At 27.0% G+C, this 23929-nt stretch overlaps 1 protein-coding gene across 2 annotated transcripts in view; it reads left to right on the top strand.

Annotated features, from left to right (window-relative positions):
• The first annotated feature begins 2203 nt into the window (after window positions 1-2203).
• LOC113363403 overlaps window positions 2204-23929 on the top strand; it is a 197838-nt gene continuing 176112 nt past the window's right edge. For both annotated transcript variants that reach the window (XM_026605902.1, XM_026605903.1), the window contains exon 1: window positions 2204-2470. In XM_026605902.1, the coding sequence (XP_026461687.1) occupies window positions 2413-2470 (58 nt within the window). In that variant the 5' untranslated portion in view covers window positions 2204-2412. The remainder of the gene's footprint in view (window positions 2471-23929) is intronic.

Below are 23929 nucleotides of genomic sequence, written 5' to 3'. Positions count from 1 at the left end.
ATAGCATTGCGACGTTATTATGCAATGCGCCTCATAAACCCTCTTAGTTCTGCCACAGTCGGTCTCGCTCTAACGCATCTATTGTACCTGTGCGCCGTCACGCTCCGCTCTAGCCACCTGTCAAAAACGAGACGACGCTCCTTGACTATATCAATGGAATGGATATAATAAAATAATATAGTAAATACATTTTTTAATAAAATACACATAACTAATTTGTTAGATTTATGCGGTTATTGTAAGTAACTTTGATACGCGACTCTTTATTCTGGGCTTTGTATTAGTCATATGCGGTGTCCCGACACTAGGGCTTTACAAACATTTGATAAACACAAATAAAGATTTTTTTCATATTTGCGCTTATTTTATTATCGAACATCAGCAATTTATTTTAAGTACTGAAAATGACTAAATCAAATGCCAATCGAGTATTTGAACATCCGGGTTACTTATAATGAATAACACCACACATTATTAGAGTTATTGCAGGCCAAGTTTATGATGGCATTTGTTATATAGTATTGGTGTACAAAACACTAACATCTAAAGAAAAAAATTTTGTTACCCTGAAACCCTAGATAAAAATAAAATCAGAATACGCGCGTGAATTACTAGTTATTAAGCAGATCTAAATTTATTGTAGTAAAATGGTTTGACAAAATACAAAAAAATTCTGAATACAATGTATACAATCATGGATTTGAGATTTTTTAACACACGATAAATGACATAACAATATATATATATATATATATATATATATATATATTATATAAATAAATTAATTTTATTTGGCCTTGTTTACTCTGAGCATTTAGCCATCTACAACATTTTTATTTATTTACATTCTATACTAATTTTTATATCATATTCAATCTATATATATCCTATTCTATATTTATCTTAATTTTTCTTTTTCATATCAAATTTCTAATTCTATTCTTTATATAAAAAAATATTTATATATTAAAAAACATGTATTACAAGATTAATATTTTTTATACTTACTCATAACTAAATTCTTCTTCAAATTTGTCGTATAAAATATAAATTACTGATTTTTTTCTATTTATATTAAAATTGTTAATTAACTTTTAATAATCTTATCACAAAACTCTGTATTTTCATCAATATAAGACTAATTAATAAATTGAGATTTATATAACCAAAACAAACAGTTATATTATACTGTTAATAAAATATTATATTACAACACTATAATCGCAAACTGTCAAAATTTCACACTAAATCTGATTCTAAAATCTGGCCTTCAAAATGCATAAATGTGAAATAAATTTTTTATCAGTTGTGCAATTTTCTGTTGTGACATACGTTTTGATAACACATATGTAAAGTCTAATCAAAGTTAGTATTTCGACGTTTGTACATTTTGGAGGATAGGTCTTATGTACTAAACGGACTGTTTGTCACTATCAAATCGATTATAACCCAGTCTCATAAAATGATAATTGGCAAATTAAATCTCAATTCATGAATTGTCTTGTCTATGATCGATATAAGACGGACATACAGACCATTAATAAATATGCATTTCATATAATTTGGAAGTGGATAACAAAATTATGAACTACATCTTTTTGGCGCAATTATGTATCTTCGATAAAAGTTTAATCGAATTGTTATATATCAGAATCTTCTATCACAATTGCATCTCGCAATTACATAGTCCTGCGCCGTCTATTAACTATATTAATAACTATAATAATATATAATATATAAATAATATATTATATTATCATACTGTATAGACTGACAACTCTTCCAAACGAAGTAAAATTAATTTGTTTATTTGTTACTACTATTTATCATATAACGTCTTAATTGCAAATTGTTGTTGCAAAAATGAGCCAATAAGATTAAACATTTATTATAAAAAACAAACCCAAAAATATAGCCCGCAGCAATATATTAAATGCGGAGTGAGTAATTTATAATATCTAAAGATCTAATTTTCTAAAGTATGCCTGTCATATTTAATTTTATTGTGCGTAATATCTTATTATTTTGTCGTGAGGTATTAAAAAGATAAGGTTTTCTAAATTATGTATCTTCGATAAAAGTTTAATCGAATTTTTATTATATCAGAATTTTCTATCACAATTGCATCTCGCAATTACATAGTCCTGCGCCGTCTATTAACCGTCTGCCGGCAAGCCGAAACTGAGTCAGTCGCCCTCTGAATTTCGTGCGCGTGGGACGTCCTCTCGGCCTATCATTTAATGAAGATCAAATTAACACGTGCTTTTCGATAAAATTACAATTTCGGACAAAGTGCAATAGATAAATAATTTATATGAGCTTTTTAAGTAATTGACAAATTAGTGAAGTGTTATTAGTGACTAAAATTTAGTGAAGTTCCTATAAAGTTTGATTTAAAATCCAGTGTTCACCATGGCCTGGGAAAGGGGTTTGATCTTCGTTTGGATAACGGTGGCAGCTAGTTTAATAGGTAGATTTTAATAATTGTTATTAATTGATAATATACATATTTTGATATATATATATATATATATATATATTTTAAGTACTACCAAAAATTTGCAGGTGTTCCATATGGAATAGGTTCAAATATTGAAAAAAATCTATTATTATCTGGAATACTATATACATGATTGTTATTTCTAAATAAATATTACTTCATTATTATTTTTTAATTTTGAAAATTAAATAATCTGACGAAATACATGGAAAGACTGTTAACCCTTTCCACTCGGATGCCGCCGCTCCGGTGGCAAAATACATATTAATTCTAGAATTAACGAATGGAAAGTGTTAATAAATAATAAGTAATTTGGCTGTTGATAATAAACAATATTTCTTGTTGTTTTTCTAAGAAATGTAATGATGCAAATCAAACAAATAATGTAACATTGTAAATAATTATATAATTAGAATTAATAGTTCATTAAAGTTTATCTCATTATTCATTATTTACTTGAAAATTTTTACAAAACACAAGCCCTTCATTAGCTTTAGAACAAAAATGCAATTGTTATGTTATGCTAATTTTTTAGCACATTGCCAAAAATTTGAAAGATTTTTGGGATTTTGATTTTTATTATATTTACAAAATTATACAATAATAAATTAAATTATTCCAATTTTTTACATATAAAACCAAATTACAAATATAATGTAAAATGTTTGAACCATTTAATATCTTGATGGCATGAAGCTTGATATTATGTTTTTATTAATTGGTTTGCACAATTTCTTTAGAGAATTAACACCTTTTCTACAAAAGTAGTGTCAAAGACAAAAAAAATAGTAACTAATATACTTGGCTATAGGCTAGAATATCTATATTATTAAGAGCAGGTTCCAGGATTGATAACCATTTCGGCCACCTTGATATCTAACATAGTATGATATCAGATTTTCACTTAGATTATAGATTCAAATATAATTGAAAATGAAAACAAAGTTATATTTTGGAATTTTTAAAAATTTTGTCCATTCACATACTTTATTAGATAAAATTAAAGATTTTTCATGAAACATCTGCATGCATTTATATACTATTTTAGGGGTTTCTAAATATTTTTAGAGTTTGGTAACAATTTATGTTTTTTTTGGGAGATTCTGCGACATTTGTAAACATTTTCTGGAGCTCACTTTTTTGTGCAGTGCATACTTTTTTGACTGGTTTCAATCTTTTTTGATTGTAAAATAGAATCTAATAAGAATTTCATCAGCATGACATCTTTTACCCATTGGGTTGCCTTATACAAACACATGGTTAAGGAAAATAAATGCAACAACTTATAAAATACATAAAAATCATTGATTTTTAAGTCTATGAAGAAGTACTTATTAAAAAAACACAAGATACCTTTAACAATATGAGTTCTTGATTTAATTAATTTTTATGCGATAATAAGGTTTACCGTGCTCATTTTGAGCAATTTAATCATAAACTTTAAATTATAAAAGAGGCTGATATTCCTAATTATATTGCAATTGGATTCGCTTTTTCAAGACTTTTTCCTTGTTCACAAACTATCTTAAAATATCAAAGTCAACTTAGTATCAACACTCAAACTTTGTTTTATGTTCTTTTCTTTTTTTATTGTTACTTTATTTGCAATCTACTATTTTTATTATGTATTTAGAATATTAGTTAATCTTCTTAAAGTCACCTTGATTACAAACATATTTTAATCAACACAAAAAGGATACCAATGGGTAAACTTCATTTTGGTCATAACATTACATATTGTCAATCATAATTATTATTTTTTTTTCGTATTTTAAGAACTAATTGTAATTGAATTTTGAAAAATAAAAAAAAACTTAATACGCAGTACATAAATAAATTAAACTATTTAATCTTATTTACTCCTTTAGTTATTATAAAAATTCTTAATATTATACATTATTCTACCAGAGCTATGTTTACAACTACTAATCTAATCACATATTAATTTAATTATTGTTTTAATAACAATGCAGGCATTTGATTAAACGCTTGATTGGACTTTTGTTATTCCATTATTCGAATGGCAACATAGATTATAATGATTTGTATCGAATGGATTTCTAAATTTGTTGCTTGTTCATATATATCAGACAAAAACATTGGGTGCCAATGAAGAAATGTAACGTTTATAAACGCAGATCATCGTACCGAAATAACTTTATTCGTCCCAGAGAACAGAGAGTAACCTACATCTAACCCAGATATTTCTCGAGGATGAGATGTTGAGCTAGGCTGTTGACTTTAAGGACGGATAATTGATTATGTTCTAATGTTTTATTATCATTGCATATATTTACATATGTAATAATGAATTATTTAAAATATTAATACCTTAGTGAAGGAACATAGACATGCAAAATTATAATATAACGCCATACGATCCTGACAGCCTGTTACCAACAATTGCCATGTAATACAGTATTTACCATATAAATGATTTGTTATTTTATCACAATAAATTTATAAATTTTTCGTTTCTGTTTAAATTCATGCTTTTCTAGAATCACTTAAAATCGCACATCATTAAACTTATTTATATTTTTATTTTTTACTTCACTTCATAATTTTCCTTTAGTTTCTTAATTATTATTACTTGACAAGTAAATGAAGATATAATTTTTTTCGGAAAACAAACAGTTTTTCTTTTTGTTATATATAGAATTATAGAAGCACATAATTATATATATATATATATATATATATATATATATATATATATTGTATCATATCACACATAATGCAATAAAAATTTCAAAGCTGAAAAAAACTCGTTAGAAAGATGTTTTAAATTTTAGTAAAACTTTCGAAAAATCTTTGAAATACTAGTGCCCAAAGCTGTCTTTGTTACAGTATTAATGTAGGTATTAAATAAATAATGTAGGTATAATTTTGTTATAGTATACTGTATAATTTTTAAGGTTTGATTTTGGTAATACAGAGGTAATAAAAATAACTTAAAATTTCAAAATTTAAATGATGAATTATGTTTCATATTACGAATTATGAAACTTATCATATGAAGAAGAAAGTGTTATTACGTCACCATTCACAAATTGGTCTTACTAACAACTGGGTAAGCTTTATTTCACTTTTTTTGATAATATTAATAATTGCAGATTATATGAATAAAAAGACACAATTTAAAGAAATGAAAAAAAAAACACTTAGAAATAATATTATTATTTGGACTCATATTATTGTTTATTGAGAAAACAAATAGATTTACTAGTGGTGTATGACATCATACCTTAAGGCAAATTGCTGGAACTTTCCGTACCATAATGAAATATTCGAGGAATATTAAATGTTTCCAAATAGCTTATTATAAATGCTGTAGCTTTCATTATTTTTATTTTATAGACAAAATATAGGAGCTTATGGATTGGATGACGACGTTTATATCTGCTTACAAACAAGTAGATTAGCTAGTGGGGTGTATGGCATCGTGCCTTAAGGCAAATTGCTGGAACTTCCCGTATCGTAATGAAATATTTGAGGAATATTGAATGTTTTCAAATAGATTATTATAAATATTGTAACATTGTCTAATATTTATAAGAATTATATAAACTGCATTGCAAAGTTGAAATCATTTGCTTAAACTTTAAAGTATATTAGAACTTTAGTCAGAATTAAAAATAAAATCTGAATTATTTTCGATATAGAAAAAAAAATTTTTTTTGAAAAAAATATTGAAAAAAAAATTTAAAACAAAAATTTGTTAAAACAAGCAGAAAGTTCTCTGAAGCATATAAATCGGGCGTTTAGTTTTGAGAAAAACTGCCATTTTTTGCACATTTAGCCTTGTATCTTCGAAATTGCTGGGCCTGCCTTTGCCAAAAACTAAAAACCACTTCTCCCAATCATAACTAATTGAATGTTTTGTAGAGCATTCAAATCGGATGCTCCGTTCTCTCAAAAACTCGATTTCTATTTTTTGCACTCTTTGCTCTTTATCTCCGTAACTGCTGGATCTGCCTTTGCCAAAAACTAATCAGCACATCTCCCTATCAATAGGAATCGAATGTTTTTTGAACCATTCAAATCGATTGATCCGTGCGCCCGAAAACGTGAACGAAAAATTGTATCCATACATACATACACACACACATACATCCATTATTTGTGAGGTGTGCCAAAATGTTCAGAAACCTTCAAAACGTCGAGAAATGCAAAAACTTTCAATTTCGATTTTTGGACGATTACAATAACTTACCCTACGGGAAGTTAATAAAACTCAATTAATCAAATTTACAATAAAAGACATGGTCTAATATTTGTAAGAATTATATAAAATGAATTGCAAAGTTAAAATTATTTATCTGAATTATATAAGTGAGCTTTAGAAATTTAACTAAAATTAGAAATAAAATTCCAAATATTTTCGATATACAAAATTTTTTTGGAAATTAAAAAAAAAGTTGAATTAAAGAAAATCTTTTCCCAAAAGCAATCAGCGATAATTCTCATTTATAAAACAATCACCCTATATTGGAGGAGATTTTCTATTCAACAACTTGTCAAGAAGAGCCCATTGTTATAGTCTGATCTCTGAACTGTAAAACAAATTTCGTTTAACTTATTTACAACGAGGACTTGTACTATGCTGATATTCAAACATTTTTAACTAAACTTCATCAATTAGTATCACAAAACTCCCAAATTTTGAAGCAAACCAAATTTTATCAAGTACTCTCACTTGTTATAAGGTGCCCTATGAACTGCTAAACAAATTTCACTAAACTTGTTTGCTATCTCAGTTTTGTTACTAAACCATCATGAACTACCCCTAAAGCACCCTGCTCGAGGGGTTTTGAGCATCTGAAGGGGTCCTACCGGGTACTCTCAACGTAAACGGCGAAGTTTGAATCGAGTTTTCAAATGCTGCGGTGAGACGATACCGGCACGATAGTAATTACATCCCATTAATTATATTATTATGAAACCGCGGAGGCAATGAGTCACGTACTTCTGCACGAGAGCAAAAAACCGAAATGTTAAGCTCCACTAATTATGTTAAGTCGAAGAGATAGTAGGTTAGAAAATAATTTATCACGAGAAAGAATGGTCTGGTAAAAAAATTACAATAAGTAAGACATTACTTTGGAGATAAATTACGATTGTACGTTCTAAATTTTGGTGCTGTATAATTTAGAATAGCTTATTATGATGTAGCAGGGTAAATAAGTATAATACTAATAATGGTAAATCAGCAGATACATAGAAATTTAAAAATACTCTTAAAAATGTCTTCAAATTACCAAACATTTGTCGCAAAATTTGTTCAATCTCTAACGATGATAACACAGTAAAATAAGCATAATAAAAAAGAAATAAATCTTCTGAATAGTAGATATAATACATAAGATGGTCAAATTATTACTTCTTTTTATACAATATTGTATAGGCACCTTACCTAATGTTAGGCTCCACAAGTTATTTTATTTAATTTAATTAACTTCCCGTAGGGTAAGTTATAGTGATCGCAAAAAAATCGAAACTGAAAATTTTTATATATCATTACGTTTCTGAATATTTTGGCATACCTTAGAAAAAATGGATTTACGTGTGTGTGTGTGTGTGTGTATGTGTTTGTGTGAGTGTATGTGTGTTCGGATACAAATTTTCGTCGACGATTTCGGGAACACGGATGAAGCGACTTGAATAATTCAAAAAACATTTTTTCATTCTATTCGATAAGCAGACGTGCTGATTAGATTTTGGCGAAGGCAGGTCTAGCCGTTCCGAAGATATGAGGCAAAAAATGCCAAAAACGGTAACTCTGTTTTTAAGAGAACGGAGCGTCCGATTTGAATAATTTTACTTGTATTAACAAGGTGAAGAACTGATCAAATTTTCATGAAGGCAGGCTTAGCGGTTTCGGAGATCTAGTAAAAAAAAGTGAAAAAAAAATGCCATCTGGCGGTCAAAAATGATCATTAGACATATGCACATCAAATTATCAGATATTTTATAGAGATTTTAACAATAAGTATAAATTTTGGTCACATTCCTATGGGTTCCGTACCAATGTTTATTCGTTAGACTGCGGCGCGGCGCTTACGCGCTTTGATTATTCGTCTTTATGAGTTAAAATAGTACGATTGCTTTGAAAAAAAGTTCAGAATTTCCAAAATATTTCAAAATAAATTTTTCTTCAAAAGGACTTTTTTTTTTCAAAAAAAGTAAATTTTTGTCAAAAATTTATAGTTTCTCAAAAATCTAATTTTTTCAGAGTAAATTTTTTTCAAAAATGTTAATCTTTAAAAAAAAATGGCACGGAAAGTTCCAACAATTTGCCTTAAGGCACGATGCCATGCGCCCTACTAGTTTCAATTTCTGTAAACTTTTGCAGTTTTCTAGAACCATGCTTAAATATTTCAAAAGTGTAAATAAATACTACGTGAATAAATATTATTATATGAATATTTATTAGTTATATTTTATGACCAAAAATAATTTAAAGATTGTTTGTCCCATATAAAACCGGTACAGCAATTGTGCACCAACCCAACACAAGCGTCATGTTAGTTTAGATTGTAATAGGACGTACCGGTAATATATGGGACAAAATATGACAGTATATTGATTTTTAATGTAAAATGATTTTAGAAGAATGTCATTTAATGTAACATATAGTCATAATTGATCGTTAGATGTTATAAAGTATGAATAATAATTTTTAAACAACATTTCTGAACCATATTTTTTTTGTAAGTTGCAAGAAGCTAGTTTAATTTTAACATGTTTCAATGGAGTTGTAAAAACTTTTGCAATTAATTACGCATTATTCTACAATGATATTGGTCGAAATTTTTATCTAGAACTAGGAAGTGAGCCTACTAATTCACTCCTATTTAAAATCAAGAATAATTGCATATATGTATCGTATAATAGAAGACATATACAAAAGAAGTAGCAGGACGATAGTGTGTTTCTTATTAAATAATTCTATATTAATTATAAGTTAAATATTCATTATAGTGATATCACTAGGCCATCTAGTAACTCCAACAAACTTACCTTGCAAGTTATTATACTATATGTATATGTTTAAGCTTTCGAAAGCTCCGAAAGTGCGGATAACTATGAAATTCTGTTATACTCTATATCTCTCATATGTAAATGTTACCTGGCAAGGAAGGCATTATTAAAATTGTTCTGGCAAGTTTGAGTTTAATTTGATATAGTTTTTTCGTGTACTCTGCGTTCAGCTTCCAACTATTTTAAGTAAATATTGAAATTTTCTTCCAAGCAAATCCTTTTAATACCCGGTTTAATATCAAAGCTGTTCAAAGTTCTGAGCAAATTGAAATCTGTATGAGATGCAATTCTTTTTCATAAAGAATCTAGTATTTAATAGTATCAAAATTGGATGTCAACAATCTCGTTATTAAATGAATCCTATTAACGTGAATTAATTAATTTTGTATTTGTATTTGTCATATTCATCATAAGCTCATTTGTATCAAACAATCACAATTTATTGTGAAATAATAAATGCATAAATTATCTAGATGCAGTTCATTATAATTAATTTATTTATTACTCTGATAATGGAATCATTTATTGGAATTTATAGCTTTGTTTTAATGAACTATTAATGCAAAATAATTTATATTAGATATAAATGCTTTATGTATATTAATTAAAATACGTCATGAATATACAAATGAGAGTTCATACTTAAAACTTAAAACAACGATTTTAAAATTCAGTAAAATTTTTTTTTAAAGCGAGATGTGGGTAGAAAATACAAATAAATCATAACAAAATTATAATATTTAAATAAAGATCATAATATTAGTGGTTTAATAATTTTCTTCTTATGCCATCTGATAATGTCTTATATATATATATATATATATATATTAATATTAAAAATATAAAAAATATGAAATTTATATGAATATAAATTTATTTATTTCTGTTTAATAGAAGTTCGTTTCAGTTCTTTCGTTCTGTAGTTCGTTTTACAGATACTAATTTTGATAGACTTATTTTCTACTTTTTGCAGAAACTAAGATAAATAAAATGTGTTATTATAGAAAGAAATGGCTCGATAAATATTCACATAAAGCTCAAATTATAAACTTATACCAAACGCATGGAAAATACTTCTACTTATGAATGAAACGATTAGATCAAATTTTACACAATATGAAAATATTGAAGATATTTTGAAAATATCTACAAAGCAGCATTTACATTTTTTCCCCAAATTATTATTTTATGCTTATATTAAACATTATTGCAACTAATTTGCAATTTCTGTAATTTTCGTAAAAGTATTTATATAATGTTTAAATGTTTTTTGCAAATAGTAATAACATACCTAAATCATTTTTAACATCATTATATTTCATTTTCAATTTTTGCAACAGTTCACACAGTTGTTGAAAAAAAAGTAGAAAGTGTACACAATGTATATAAATTTCTGCTTGATTTAAATATTTGAACTCGGGCGTTCGTAGTGCATTGGTAAGAGCCTCAACCCTGCAATTACAAGGTTTTGATTTCAAATTTCATGTGAGAATATCCGTTTTTACTCGAAAATATAGATCCAGATATTATTCCGAAAAAATAGTCTTTTTGGGCAATATAACGCATCACAATTAGAAGTTTCTAAAAAGTCACCATAAAGAGAAAGGACAACTATTATGCTCTGTAAAAGGGCCAGTTAGCATAAAGTGCATTACAACAATCTATAGAACACTGATAATAGTTCTGAATAAGAAAAAAATAAGCTAATGGACCAATTTTGCTGTATAACAGACCAATGTTATGGAAAGGATATGTTATGTACTAAATCGCTTTAAATATTGTCAGAAGCCATGTGGTAGCTCTGTAGACCTATCCTAGAAACTGCACAAATGAAAAAAAAAGATCTTTGATAACAGGGCCTTTCTGACCCAGCTTCATAACATACAAGTGACATTGCAGTTTTATGTAAAACGCCTGAAAGTATAGCAAATACATCATATTTAGAGAGTATTCAGTATAATTCAATAGCAAAATATATGCAAGTTGAAGCGTAACATAGCCTTGCGATAACATTGGTCTGTTGTGCGGCAAAAATGGTCTATAAATTACATTTCTTTGTGTTACAATTTATTTTGTTAATCAAGACTGTAACAGTAGTGGACAAAACAGGATGTAATAAAAACATCTATATAAAAAGAAATAAAAATGATGATGGGGATACAAAAATAATTTCTAAATTATAATATAAAAATAGTTACTAATATTTCTTCAATAAATTAATAAAAAAAACTGTGTTACGAGGTAGAGAACTATTCAAAAATCCAGCCCCAGACAAATTAGTTATTACAAATGTTTGCTTGGGATGCGAATTTCTGTTTGTGTATGTGTCTATGTGTATTCTGTGTGTGTGTATCTATGTGTTTAGTAAATTCCTTGAGGAGAGAAACGCCTCCGAGATATCTGTCCCCATAGGACTCTTATCACAGAGCATTCAGCGAAGCAAAGAAGGTCATGTAAGATAGCCTCAATATAGTCCCGCTCGGCTCGGCGCTATCATGATTCCAATATCGCACCCCCAAAAAAGCACAGGGTTCCAAAAATTGAGACATTTCTGGAATAAAAGTATTTGTTTTTAAAATTTAATTCAATCAAAACAACAAACTGTAATAAATTGTTCTAGTAAAAAATTTCATGTTTAATATTGCTATGCAGTTTTTTTATTCAATTTTTATTAAAATTGAGACTTTTCTCAAAGAAGCAACTTATCGATACATATATGATATGTCTTATTAACAGTGTTAGGAAGTTATAAGAAATGGGATGATGATTATTGCAACGACAATTAGCATTGTCGCCAAAGAGTTGCACAACCCTCACAACCTTCAGTGCAAAATGCATCCCCCGCCCACCTCAACTAGGGTTTTCCTTGTCACAATATTCATACAAAGATCTAATTTTAAATTTATAGAAAAACTTTAAAAAATATGTTAAATTATGATTAAAACAAAGCAACAATTTAATCAATAAAATATTAACCTTTCGCTACGCAGGTATTTTCCATAAGAGTGAAGGGCCCAAGAAATTGGTAAACAATTTTTTTAAGATTTTACAATTGTTATATGAAAATATATGTAAAAATTTAAAATTTTACTACTAAAGTACTAAAAGCAACAATAACAAATTTAATTCTCATTAATTTAATTCAAGAGTAATATACATGATATATTAAAAGTGATGCTCATAGCAAAGAGAGCTTTTGCTTCTAACATTTTTTTGTATGAAATTGTATTGAGGTTGTTTTTACACTAAGTTTTAGACATTTTTTAAGTAACTCAATTCTTGGGTATTAAATTTTTATTGTTGTAACACCAATTAATTTAACTGTCTACAAAAAATATGTATAGTCTGCAAGATTTAAAATGTGGTAATGATTTCAAAATTAAATTTACATAAAATCGAATGGCATATATTTTTCTTAAAGTTCTTGCAAAAATCGACGTATACTCTCATTAGCGATTGGTAAACATACAAAATATTGCTAGTTTTTAAATTATTGTTATATTAATCAATTTTATATCTAATTCGGGCTTGTGTTTTGCACATTACAAATGAAACACAAAGGTACATATAGTGATTCACTTTGCAATTGTTGTATGATATTGTTATGTATTTTTAATTTTTTTTCATTTTTTTCTTGATAATTAATAAAGATTATATTGTAGTACATAAGATTGATAGCAATTAGTAATGTAGCAACACATAATCAGAAAAAAATATTAAGCATACAGTTTATAAAAATGTAACCAAAAGAACGTACTCTTAAAATTAGAGTCAATTTATCAAGAAATTAAATTATTTATTGATTATCAGAATAATACATCAATATGCAACATATGCATAGAAAATCATATGACTTATGACTATCCATTAAAACATAATATAAATAAACAAATAAAATATGTAATTTTATTGAAATAAATTTATAAAGTAGGTACTCTAGAATTTTATACCTTTTGCAGAATGTTAATAGCGATATTTTTTATATACTCATTATCTACAATTTTATATGGTCTTATATAGATTCGTGTATAAAATAACTCTTATAGCTTTTTAATTCTATTTGAGTTGCTTCAAAGCGAATCATATTCGTTGAACTTATTTGAATATCTACTGAAAGTTATTTTTATTTATGACTAGTTGTGTAGATTTTTGACCCATTTTTTAAATTAAAAACGTTGGAGTATGCAAAATTCACTGAATCGTAGAAATGCTTCCAACTTTAAATCGCATGCCATGCCCCATATACATTGAAAATATTATTTCATAATAAATGCGTTCATTGCAGAAAATGTCGTTTGTAATATATAGATCTGTGTAAAAGAATTACAATATTTCCCAAAATTATATTGATTTGACTAGAATTTGCAAATTAAAACTATGTATATTGACATCATTCTGTCTATTCCCAAGACGTTGTGGTTCAAATTATTAACTTTTTTTAGGGTAATTTACTTTCAAATTATTAATTTTTTTCAAATTATCACTTTCCATTATATTTCTTACAATTGAACTATTTTTCAATTATCACTATGTACACAATACTGCAAAAAAATCATTGATTTTCCTCATTTTTTGTAAAGTTGTATAGAAGTATATGAGCAAGGTATGTGATGCTGATAAATCCTTCATATATATTTGTTATAACAGAACTTCCAAAATTAAATATTATATTATACTATTTTCTGTATGCTGCATAATTTGTCTAATACGAAACTGAATAAACGACTTATTTTTAAGGATTCTACCTGAATATTTTCTGGTTTTTGTGATGATGTTTAACAATCTTTGTATGAAAATCCAGAGCGCATTCTGTGAATCTATTCCCTGCTATGTATAGTACACCCACCACTGCCAGTTACATATCGGTCTGTTTTATTGTCTTGTCTTAAAATACACGAGCTAGTCAAGATTTATTCATAGAAATAATTAAAATAATATCTCGAAAATATTTAAAAATATTTTTAATATCTTGAATATAATTAGAAATATTTTTAATCAATGAAATAAAATTGATGTTACAAATGTTACAAATAGTACTCTTTACTTTTGATTTCATTCATAAAATTTAAAGAATCAGTTCAACTAGTTACAAAGAAAGGGCTCGGCCAAAAAGTAATCAGCTAAACCATTATCATATATTTTTAACATCCCATAGGGTAAGTTATATTAACCGCAAAAAAATCGAAAATAAAAATTTTTGTGCATATCTTTACGTTTCAAAGGTTTCTGAACATTTTGGAATACCTTAAAAAATGTATGTTTGTGTGTGTGCGTGTGTGCGCGGATACAATTTTTCGTCGACGATTTCGAGAACACGGATCAATCAATTTGAATGATTCAAAAAACATTTTATTTGTTTTGACGAAATGAAGAACTGATGAAATTTTTGGGAAGGCAGGCCTAGCTGTTTCGGAGATCCAATGTAAAAATCTAAAAAAAAGTTCAAAATTACCAAAATATTTCAAAGTATGAAAAAAAAATAATTTTTTTTATAAAGGTCAATTTTTCTTCAAAATTTTAAAAAATCTCAAGAATCTATTTTTTCAGAGTTCTAAAAGAAAATTGAATCTTTTTTTAAAAAAATAATTTTTGGTATGGCTAGTTTCAGCAATTTGCCTTATGGCACGATGCCATGCTCCACTAGTTTTGCATTTTTCTCATGATGTTTTTGATAAATCTGTTTTCCTAGCTAAAACATTTAGAATTAGTATGACTAACATGTATGAAGTTAAGACCAAAATTTAGTTCACTTAGTGGTGTATTCTTATCCTATTGTTGAAAATAATAGAAACATGATATATAGTATAGAAACATGATATATTGAAATACAGTGAATTTATAATAAAGAAACAATAAAAAGTGAACATAAATGAAAAAAAGAAAAAATCTACTTAATGAAAGTAAATTATAAATTAACTAAAAAATATGTAAAATCATATATTGATGCATGCAAGCGAGGTTATATCGGACACTTCTTGAATTTTTAAAATCGGTCCAGGGTTTTTGACTGAAACGTGATAATCTGATAATTGTAAGTAAAATGCATGGCCCATTGTTGCAAAAACCTGTCAACATGAGTCTTAATCGAGCTTCATCGAGTTACTTAAAATCTTTCAAATTGTTTGAAACGTCGACTAAAAGGCAATTTGTAGTTATTACTCAAATCGGATTTTGCGATACCCAGCTCCTCGTCTTTTATCCAACCCATTGTCAGAGCAACGTATCGGTCTGTTTTATTGTCTGTCTCATGGCTCAGTTTCGGCGCTGGTAACATGTGTAGAAGTGCGAAAATGACAAGAGAAACGTAATCCTTGATATGAGAAAGGAAAGTGTTATCTATGTCGCATTGCAATTCGGAGATCATTTTCTTCCACAAACCTACATAAGAAATTGTATGAAAATTGTGTAGGAAAATAATATTGAAGAAAATATTAGCTTTGGTGTTAGATTTCTACGTGGAATTTTACTTGGCGGTTTTTGGACGAGAGTTAAGGAATTTGTTAATGGTTTAGAGGATCTTGAATAAGTATTAAAAAAGACCAGGAAAATTGTTCCAATAAATTATAAGTATTTATTTCAAAACCACAACCAAATATACAATGCACACTTATTTACATTTTACTTATAAAATTTCTTACGAGTGCTGTTCTTTAGTCAGAATTTTTACATTCTTAAAATTGTAATAAAAATTCACAAAATATTAAATTTCTCCTAGATTTTCATAAAACTTGTATTCGCATTATGAAATTCATATTAACTTCATATTTTATTTACACTTAATTAATTCAATTATACCAAATCAAAATTATAAATAAAGTTGATATTTTTTATTATATTTCCGTGAGACTTATGTGCAACTTTTGTGATAAAAACTAATGATTTAAAAATATACAAATGTACTTAATATATTAAATTTTCATTTATTTGAAATATTTGATGTTTGATATTGTTTTAAAAAATTTAAATTATCTATGATTAGAACTGATGTATTTCAAAATTAATATATAACTTTTTAGTATATTTCTAAAATTTATAATTTTAAATACAATATTTTTAATAACTATATTATAGCACAGAGTTCACTTTGAAATAAGAATTTATTACACTCGTTAAAATGTGAATTTAAATTTTAATACATTCGCTCAGCATATTTAGTATTACTTCAACAAATTTATGTATAGAAATCTATATACCTACTATTAATATTATTTGTGAAGGTTTATTACAAAAGCATCATAAAGCTGAACTGCATATTGCTGAAAATAAAACAGCACATGAAAACATTAATTAAAACAATAATATCGAAAATTTTGGTCGGTTTTTATTTCATACATTTATGCATTAAAATGAAACATTGTATATCTAACTTTAATTTAGGCAATTTTCGCTTGCATGTAAAATATTAAAAATTTGCATTTGACTGAATTTTAATTAAGAGTAGCATATAAACGGGCGGTTCAACAAATTTATTTTGTATAAAAATTTATCTTTGATGTTGGTTTATTATGAAATATGAAATATAGGTATTTTACATGCACTTGATTTAAAACTTGTACTAAAAATTTGTTAATTTGGCGTTGTCGATTAATAAATTCCTTTCGATATACTATCGCAAACCTATTTTCACTCTTTTGTACTTATAAGTTTATGATATTTATTTAAGTTTAAATAATTTGTTATATTTTGTATATTAACTACACAGTGAGTTTTCATAAGGTCTACATAATAAATATTAAAGTTTTTGGTCACAATCTATCAACAAATTACACGATATAGTTGACATTATCTTTACATTTTTTATGTACAATATGTGAAAGATTAAAAAATATTGAATGTCATAAAATCACTATCTAAATATCTTATAAGTTATATTTGCCTTGTTTTGTGAACACTTTTACTTCTCGAAATCCTTGAAGTTTGAATTTGTTCTCTATATGTGCAAGGCACACTTGAAAATGTCTGTTAAAAACTGTTTAGCACCTGTTAGCAACTGTTTTTTTGATGATTTGATTGATTGAATTTTAAAGAACCAATTGTAAAATACTTTAATGATAATTGTATATACTTGTTTTATATTAATTATAAGATTTAATTGTATTTACAATAATTTTAGTGTAACCAAATATCACTATCGAATTTTTTTATATGGTTTTGGATTGATTGCTTTTTTGTTTATACCAATATAATCGCACGCTTTGATATGGCGTGAACATACTCCCGGCCTTGAAATATATATTTCAAAATAATTGGTATTATTCATTAATGTGAATTAAGTAGATGTTTGTCGTTTTGGTAACACACAAATTCTATGAACTGCATTTCTTGATTGTTATTGGAAATCATAGTTTATAGTTTTTTTTTTGAGTGTTTTCAGACTAATCAGTAATAATCAGTTCAATATTTTCTGCTTCTAAATTGTATCATTGGAGAAATGTAACATTGTCCCCTTGAACTGGTTATGGTGGTTGTATCTGTAGACACGAAAAATCTACATAATCTGACTTCATATTCCACTTGCTCTTGTTGCACACATTTTGAAGTTGCTAACAGCAACAAATATGAAATAAGAAAAAAAACTTTACAAATAAATTAATTTTAATATTATAAATACGAACTCCATTGTATTATTATTAGTAGAAGTATACACTGATCGAAGTTTAGGAGATGTTTTACCCAAATTGTACTACCATAAATTTTATACTACCGAAGGAACCATCATTAAACATCCACCTATATTTAACCCGAATTGCGTTTGACTTATGAACTTTGAATAATATTTTAGAAGTAGCACAGTTCCTTCGGTTAGCTCGTTCATTCGACTTTTACACCTGTAATATATATAGCAGAAGGTAATAGCCGAGACGTTTACGGCGGTCGGAAGAACGCTTCGGGCAATCTTAGATGATTACATCCAATGCCAGAACGGAGATTTTCAAGAAGAAATATTCCTAACATATATTCACACAACTTAAAATTATGTACATATATGTTACAGATTTTTACGAATTACGAGAATTTTACGAATATTATGGAATTTATTGCCTTTTGCAATACTTGGCGACTAAACACTCAACATTTAATTTTACAGAACATTTTGTAGATTTTATCTGCAATAGTGTTTCTTCTAATAATTTTTAAAACCAAGTTTGTACTCGTAAATTCAATTACGGCTTCAAATTATATACAAATATTTATTTATCTGCAAAGACTCAATAAAGAATTTCAAGGTATATTTAATTACATATACAGAGTGTCCCAGAACTCAACGTCGAGCCGAAACTGAGTATTGATGATAACTCAAGAAAAAAAGACTCATGTTGTTCCAATAAAAAAAAGACTCATGTTGTTTGAAAGCCACGAGCTTTTAAGTTCTAATTACAGCTTTGGTTGACCATTTTTTGGTTATTGTGGTGAATTTTTATTAATTTTCTTCATTTAAACTTTGATTTCGTAATAATTAATAATATTTTTAAGACCACAGTAGGAAATAATGACATAATTGTTTAAAGTTTTCAAAAATTAACAAGTCTTGTTGAACTCTGAACATAAAATTTAGAAAATTAGCAAACTTTGAGAAGCTCTTCTTTAAAGAACAAAGTACTAAAAGTGTGTTGGCAAGTTTTATCGAGTTGGTAGAAATTTAATGTGGGTTATAAGATAGTAAAACACTTGATAGTTTCATAATTAAATGCACTTAAAAAATAAAAACCTTAAAATGTCAAGAAATATGAAAAAATAACGTGATATGATTTAACATTAGTATTTAATTATATTTTTTATAGTTTTCTCCAAATAAATAAAGTTGATGTTGACACCAACTATATATATATATATATATATATATATATATATGTGTGTGTGTGTATGTATAATATAACAAAATTTAATAAATTTGTACATATGCATATATATCATAGCAACAAATTGTTAAGTTTATATATATAATTATACAGGACTTAATTTTTTTTCTCTAAAGGTTTCGAGTTATACATCCGAATTTATATTAACATTAAACTTGTATTTTAAATTATAAGCAGGTTTCATCAACTTGTCATTGATTTGCCTAATTAATTAATATGTTTTTATCAATTTTAAACTTGTTATACATTTCAGTTTAAATATTTATTCACAACAATTATTTCTTCATTATTCTACCAGAGATAAATTTTAATATAAATATGACAATTTTTTCACAGAATTTCTAATTTCTAATTCTAAAAATTATTTATGTGAATCAAACTTAATTGTATGGCGAATAAAAGGTTTATTATATTACTAAAAATCTATCTAAAACCAATTGGTTAATTCAAGAACTTCAAATAAATATTCAATAAATATATGCCTACTTACATAATCACAAAAAAGTTCTTAAATTCTTCTCAATTAAAACGTGTGCCTGAAGCAAGTTTAAAAGTATGCTAATTCCTGAGTATTGAAATTAACCTTCAATTAAAGTTCATAAATATTTTGAAAGGATATTCCCTTTGGTAAACCGTTCGGAAATCTTACCCTGTCATTCATCAAAGTGTATCTTAATTAGTAATTTTCGGTCGATTAAATTTTCTTATTAATTAATAACTCGGATTGAAATAGAAAGAGATTCATTTAAAACGCAGAGTTGGGAAATCTTTCCATCGAATTAAAATTTGTAGGTAGGATATAATTTATTTTTATCATATTTTTATATAATGGACAATCAGAATATTTAGGGTAATTGAAAATTATTTAATACCAATTTCAAGTTAATAAAAACTATGGTAATTGAGATAAAATAAACAAACATGGGATCACTGCATGATATCATAGCGATTTACATAGTAAGACTATACTATTGTGAAATTCACAAGAAGTTTTGGAATATAATTGAATTTTGTTATATTGAAAAGTTATTAACTTCCCGTAGGGCAAGTTATAGTAATCGCAAAAAAATCGAAAATGAAAATTTTTATATATCTTTACGTTTCAGAGGTTTCTGAACATCTTGGCATACCTTAGAAAAAATGGATGTATGTGTGTGTGTGTGTGTGTATGTGTGTGTGTGTGTGTGTGTGTATGTATGTATGTATGTGTGTGTATGTATGTGCGGATACAAATTTTCGTCGACGATTTCGGGAACACGGATCAACCGATTTGAATAATTCAAAAACATTCGATCCGTATTGATAAGGAGACGTGCTGATTAGTTTTTGGCAAAGGCAGGTCAAGCCGTTCCGAAGATACGGGGCAAAAAGTTCCGAAAACGGTAACTCAGTTTTTAAGAGAACGGAGCGTCCGATTTTAATAATTCAAAAAACGTTTTATTTGTATTGACAAGATGAAGAATCGATACAACTTTCATGAAGGTAGGTCCAGCGGTTTCGGAGATATAGAGGAAAAAGTAAAAAATTGAGCCATTTGGCGGTCAAAAATGATCATTAGACATATGCACATCAAATTATCAGACATTTTATAGAGATTTTAACAATAAGTATACATTTTGTTAACATTCCTATCGGTTCCGTACCAATGCTTATGCGTTAGACAGCGACGCGGCGCTTACGCGCTTTATATTTTGTCCCTATGCAGTTAAAGCAGTACGATTGCTTTGAAAAAAAAGTTCAGATCTTCCACAATATGTCAAAATAAAGAAAAAAAAATTTTTTTCAAAAAAAAAATTTCTTTAAAAAAAAAATTTTTTTTTTAAAAATTTTTTTTTTCAAAAAAAACTAATTTTTTGTCCAATTTATAGTTTCTCAAAAATCTTATTTTTTCAAAGTATTTTTTTTTCAAAAATGTTAATCGTTTTAAAAAAAAATAATAATTTTTGGTACGGGAAGTTCCAGCAATTTGCCTTAAGGCACGATGCCCTAATTGCCTTAAGACAGAATTCCACTTACAGCTAGTTTAAATACAATATTGTGTGTTTAAAAGAAAGTTGCTAGTTTCAAAGTTTGTTCTTTGTTGGTTTACTTTATATCACTTATTTAAGCATACTCAATATTTTATGTTGTTTTCATCACTATGTTTAATTTTGAGTTTTTAGTAATAATCTCCTGTCTGTACAATGTATCTCCTGGATTAAATCCTTCATGAACACCGGTTATATCCTATCAAAGAACACATTTTCTGTAAAAGTTTTTGAGCTGTCACTAGCACGCTTCATGCTATTAATGAACTCTCCATTCGATATTGAATTACTCGCTGAAGATTTAATCCAAAACGTGATTATTTTTTATCTGATGCAACATGAAACATTAAAGGCAGAATATTAAAAAAAATATTGTAATTAACAGCGCGAAACGACGAAATATTGCGAATGCGATATATTTCAATTTCGTACTCACTTTCGATTACTAAATCAATATGGCTCTATATAATACAAGAAATTCGAATTTAATTATCATATTAGTTTATTTAAAATTGGAAACTTTGTAGATTAAGTTATCGAATAAAAATATTTTATCAGTATGAATAATTATTTAATTCGTATGCTGAGATTAGATTAAATTGTCTAATTAACTATGAAACATCAAAACATAACCATGAAATATAAATAAAAATTGTCATTTAATTGAAATTGAGACTTGATAAATTTATAATTATGATTTTATGAAAAAATCTATTTTAAAATAAATGTTTATGCTGGTTATGAACGTACAAAAGTACACGGCGTCTCCACCGTATTAAGATACTATATGTAATGAAAGATATTGTAATATTTTTTGTTTCCATTAGTCTTGTGCAGTCTTGGATATTATGTACATTAAAAATATCATAATAATCAATAATGCATTTGTTATTTAATAAACTAAAAACGTAAAAGGTGTATTTGGTGTAAAGTATAAAAAATCCAAGTTGTTTTTCTAACATAATATTGGCTAAATTATTACACATCATATTGAAATCTGTGACAATATAGAACGTTTCGAATGAACGCAATTTCAAATAATGATAAATGAAATATAGTCATAATTTATTAATCATTGTAAAAGGGTAAACGAGGATGTATTGAAACCGAAACATAATGCATTTGGTTAACATAAACGTGATTCTGGTATTCTGAACCATCAACGGGAGAGCTATTATTAAACAATCCATGAATTAGAAATGATTTATACATTATATAAATGGATACATTTGTTTTATGGTAATCATTATTCGAGATTCCTATCGAAACTGAAGAAATGAAATTACTCATTCTGGATAAAACAATACTATTCTCGTTTAAGTCTTAATGGAGAAAAACATAAATTATAAATAAAGTGAAAGCGAAGACATGTAATAATATTTCGGCCTGATGGATAGTAAATGTATTCTGAATGTTATGTTCAATATAAACAAATAAATATGTTGTATTAGATACAGTACAGAGTGTATTTATGATTTAATATCGGATTTTATAATAAATCTAACCATAAGAAATTACTAGCTAATTGCTTGCTTCCTAATATTGCTACAATATAATGCATTATATAACAAAAGTTCATAAAATGTATAAGGTTACTTCTGATTGCTCTTCATATAATAACAAAATCAGTGAAAATTTCACATGAGCACTGACTACAACTTAGTGAACAAACGTAATGAACAAACAAAAATTACCTATTATTTTTTGAACATCATATTTTAGTAGATATTTATTTCAATTTATGTTGAAAATTATTATATAAAATTAATTATATTTCAATTTATGTTGTTCAAAGAAAACTCAAAATAAAAACGTTCAAATGCTTATATTATTGAGCATTCTAACTCGCATTTAAAAATCTTGTTATGTCATAGATATATAAAGGAATCGAAATAATATTGTTAAAAAATTGTTTAAACAGATCTTTGATAATAAACTATTTAATTTTCATTAAAACTTGAAACAAAGTTATTGCAAGTAAATCTTGCTGAATCTCGTTCAACATTTATCTTCGTGCTCAAAGTGACATATAACAAGGCATAATGCAACTTAAATTATTTTGCAACTATGTTGATGTTTATGTATTTCAAACAGAATTTAAAATAAAACATACAAAATTTGTTAACTGTAGGACAAAATTATATCATACTTGTACGATAAAATTATTTTAGAACAGTTAGTGATACATAATGTAAAAACATGAACCAAATTAACTACAACCAAACCTGACAGCAGCCTATATTATTCTGCCTGCTGTCTCGCATTTAATTATCTTCGTACCCTGAGTGATATATAACGAGGTGTAAAGCAACTGAAATTATATCACTACAGTATAGTTTATAACTAAACAGGCCATGTCTTTCAAACAGAACTTTAAAGTCACAAATAAGTTTCGCAACTTTCCAGGGCGACATGCGCTACTGCAAGTGCGCTTGTACAGGTAGCTAACAGTATTTGTAAATGCATGTAAAGGTTCAACTTTGTCGAGTTGAATACAA

Source organism: Ctenocephalides felis, unplaced genomic scaffold, assembly GCF_003426905.1.
Source record: "Ctenocephalides felis isolate EL2017-DRISC unplaced genomic scaffold, ASM342690v1 CF-g0.4_SCAFFOLD_00845, whole genome shotgun sequence".
Classification (NCBI taxonomy): domain Eukaryota; kingdom Metazoa; phylum Arthropoda; class Insecta; order Siphonaptera; family Pulicidae; genus Ctenocephalides; species Ctenocephalides felis.
Note: the sequence above shows the minus strand (reverse complement) of the source record. Positions and strands in the feature narration are given on the sequence as shown.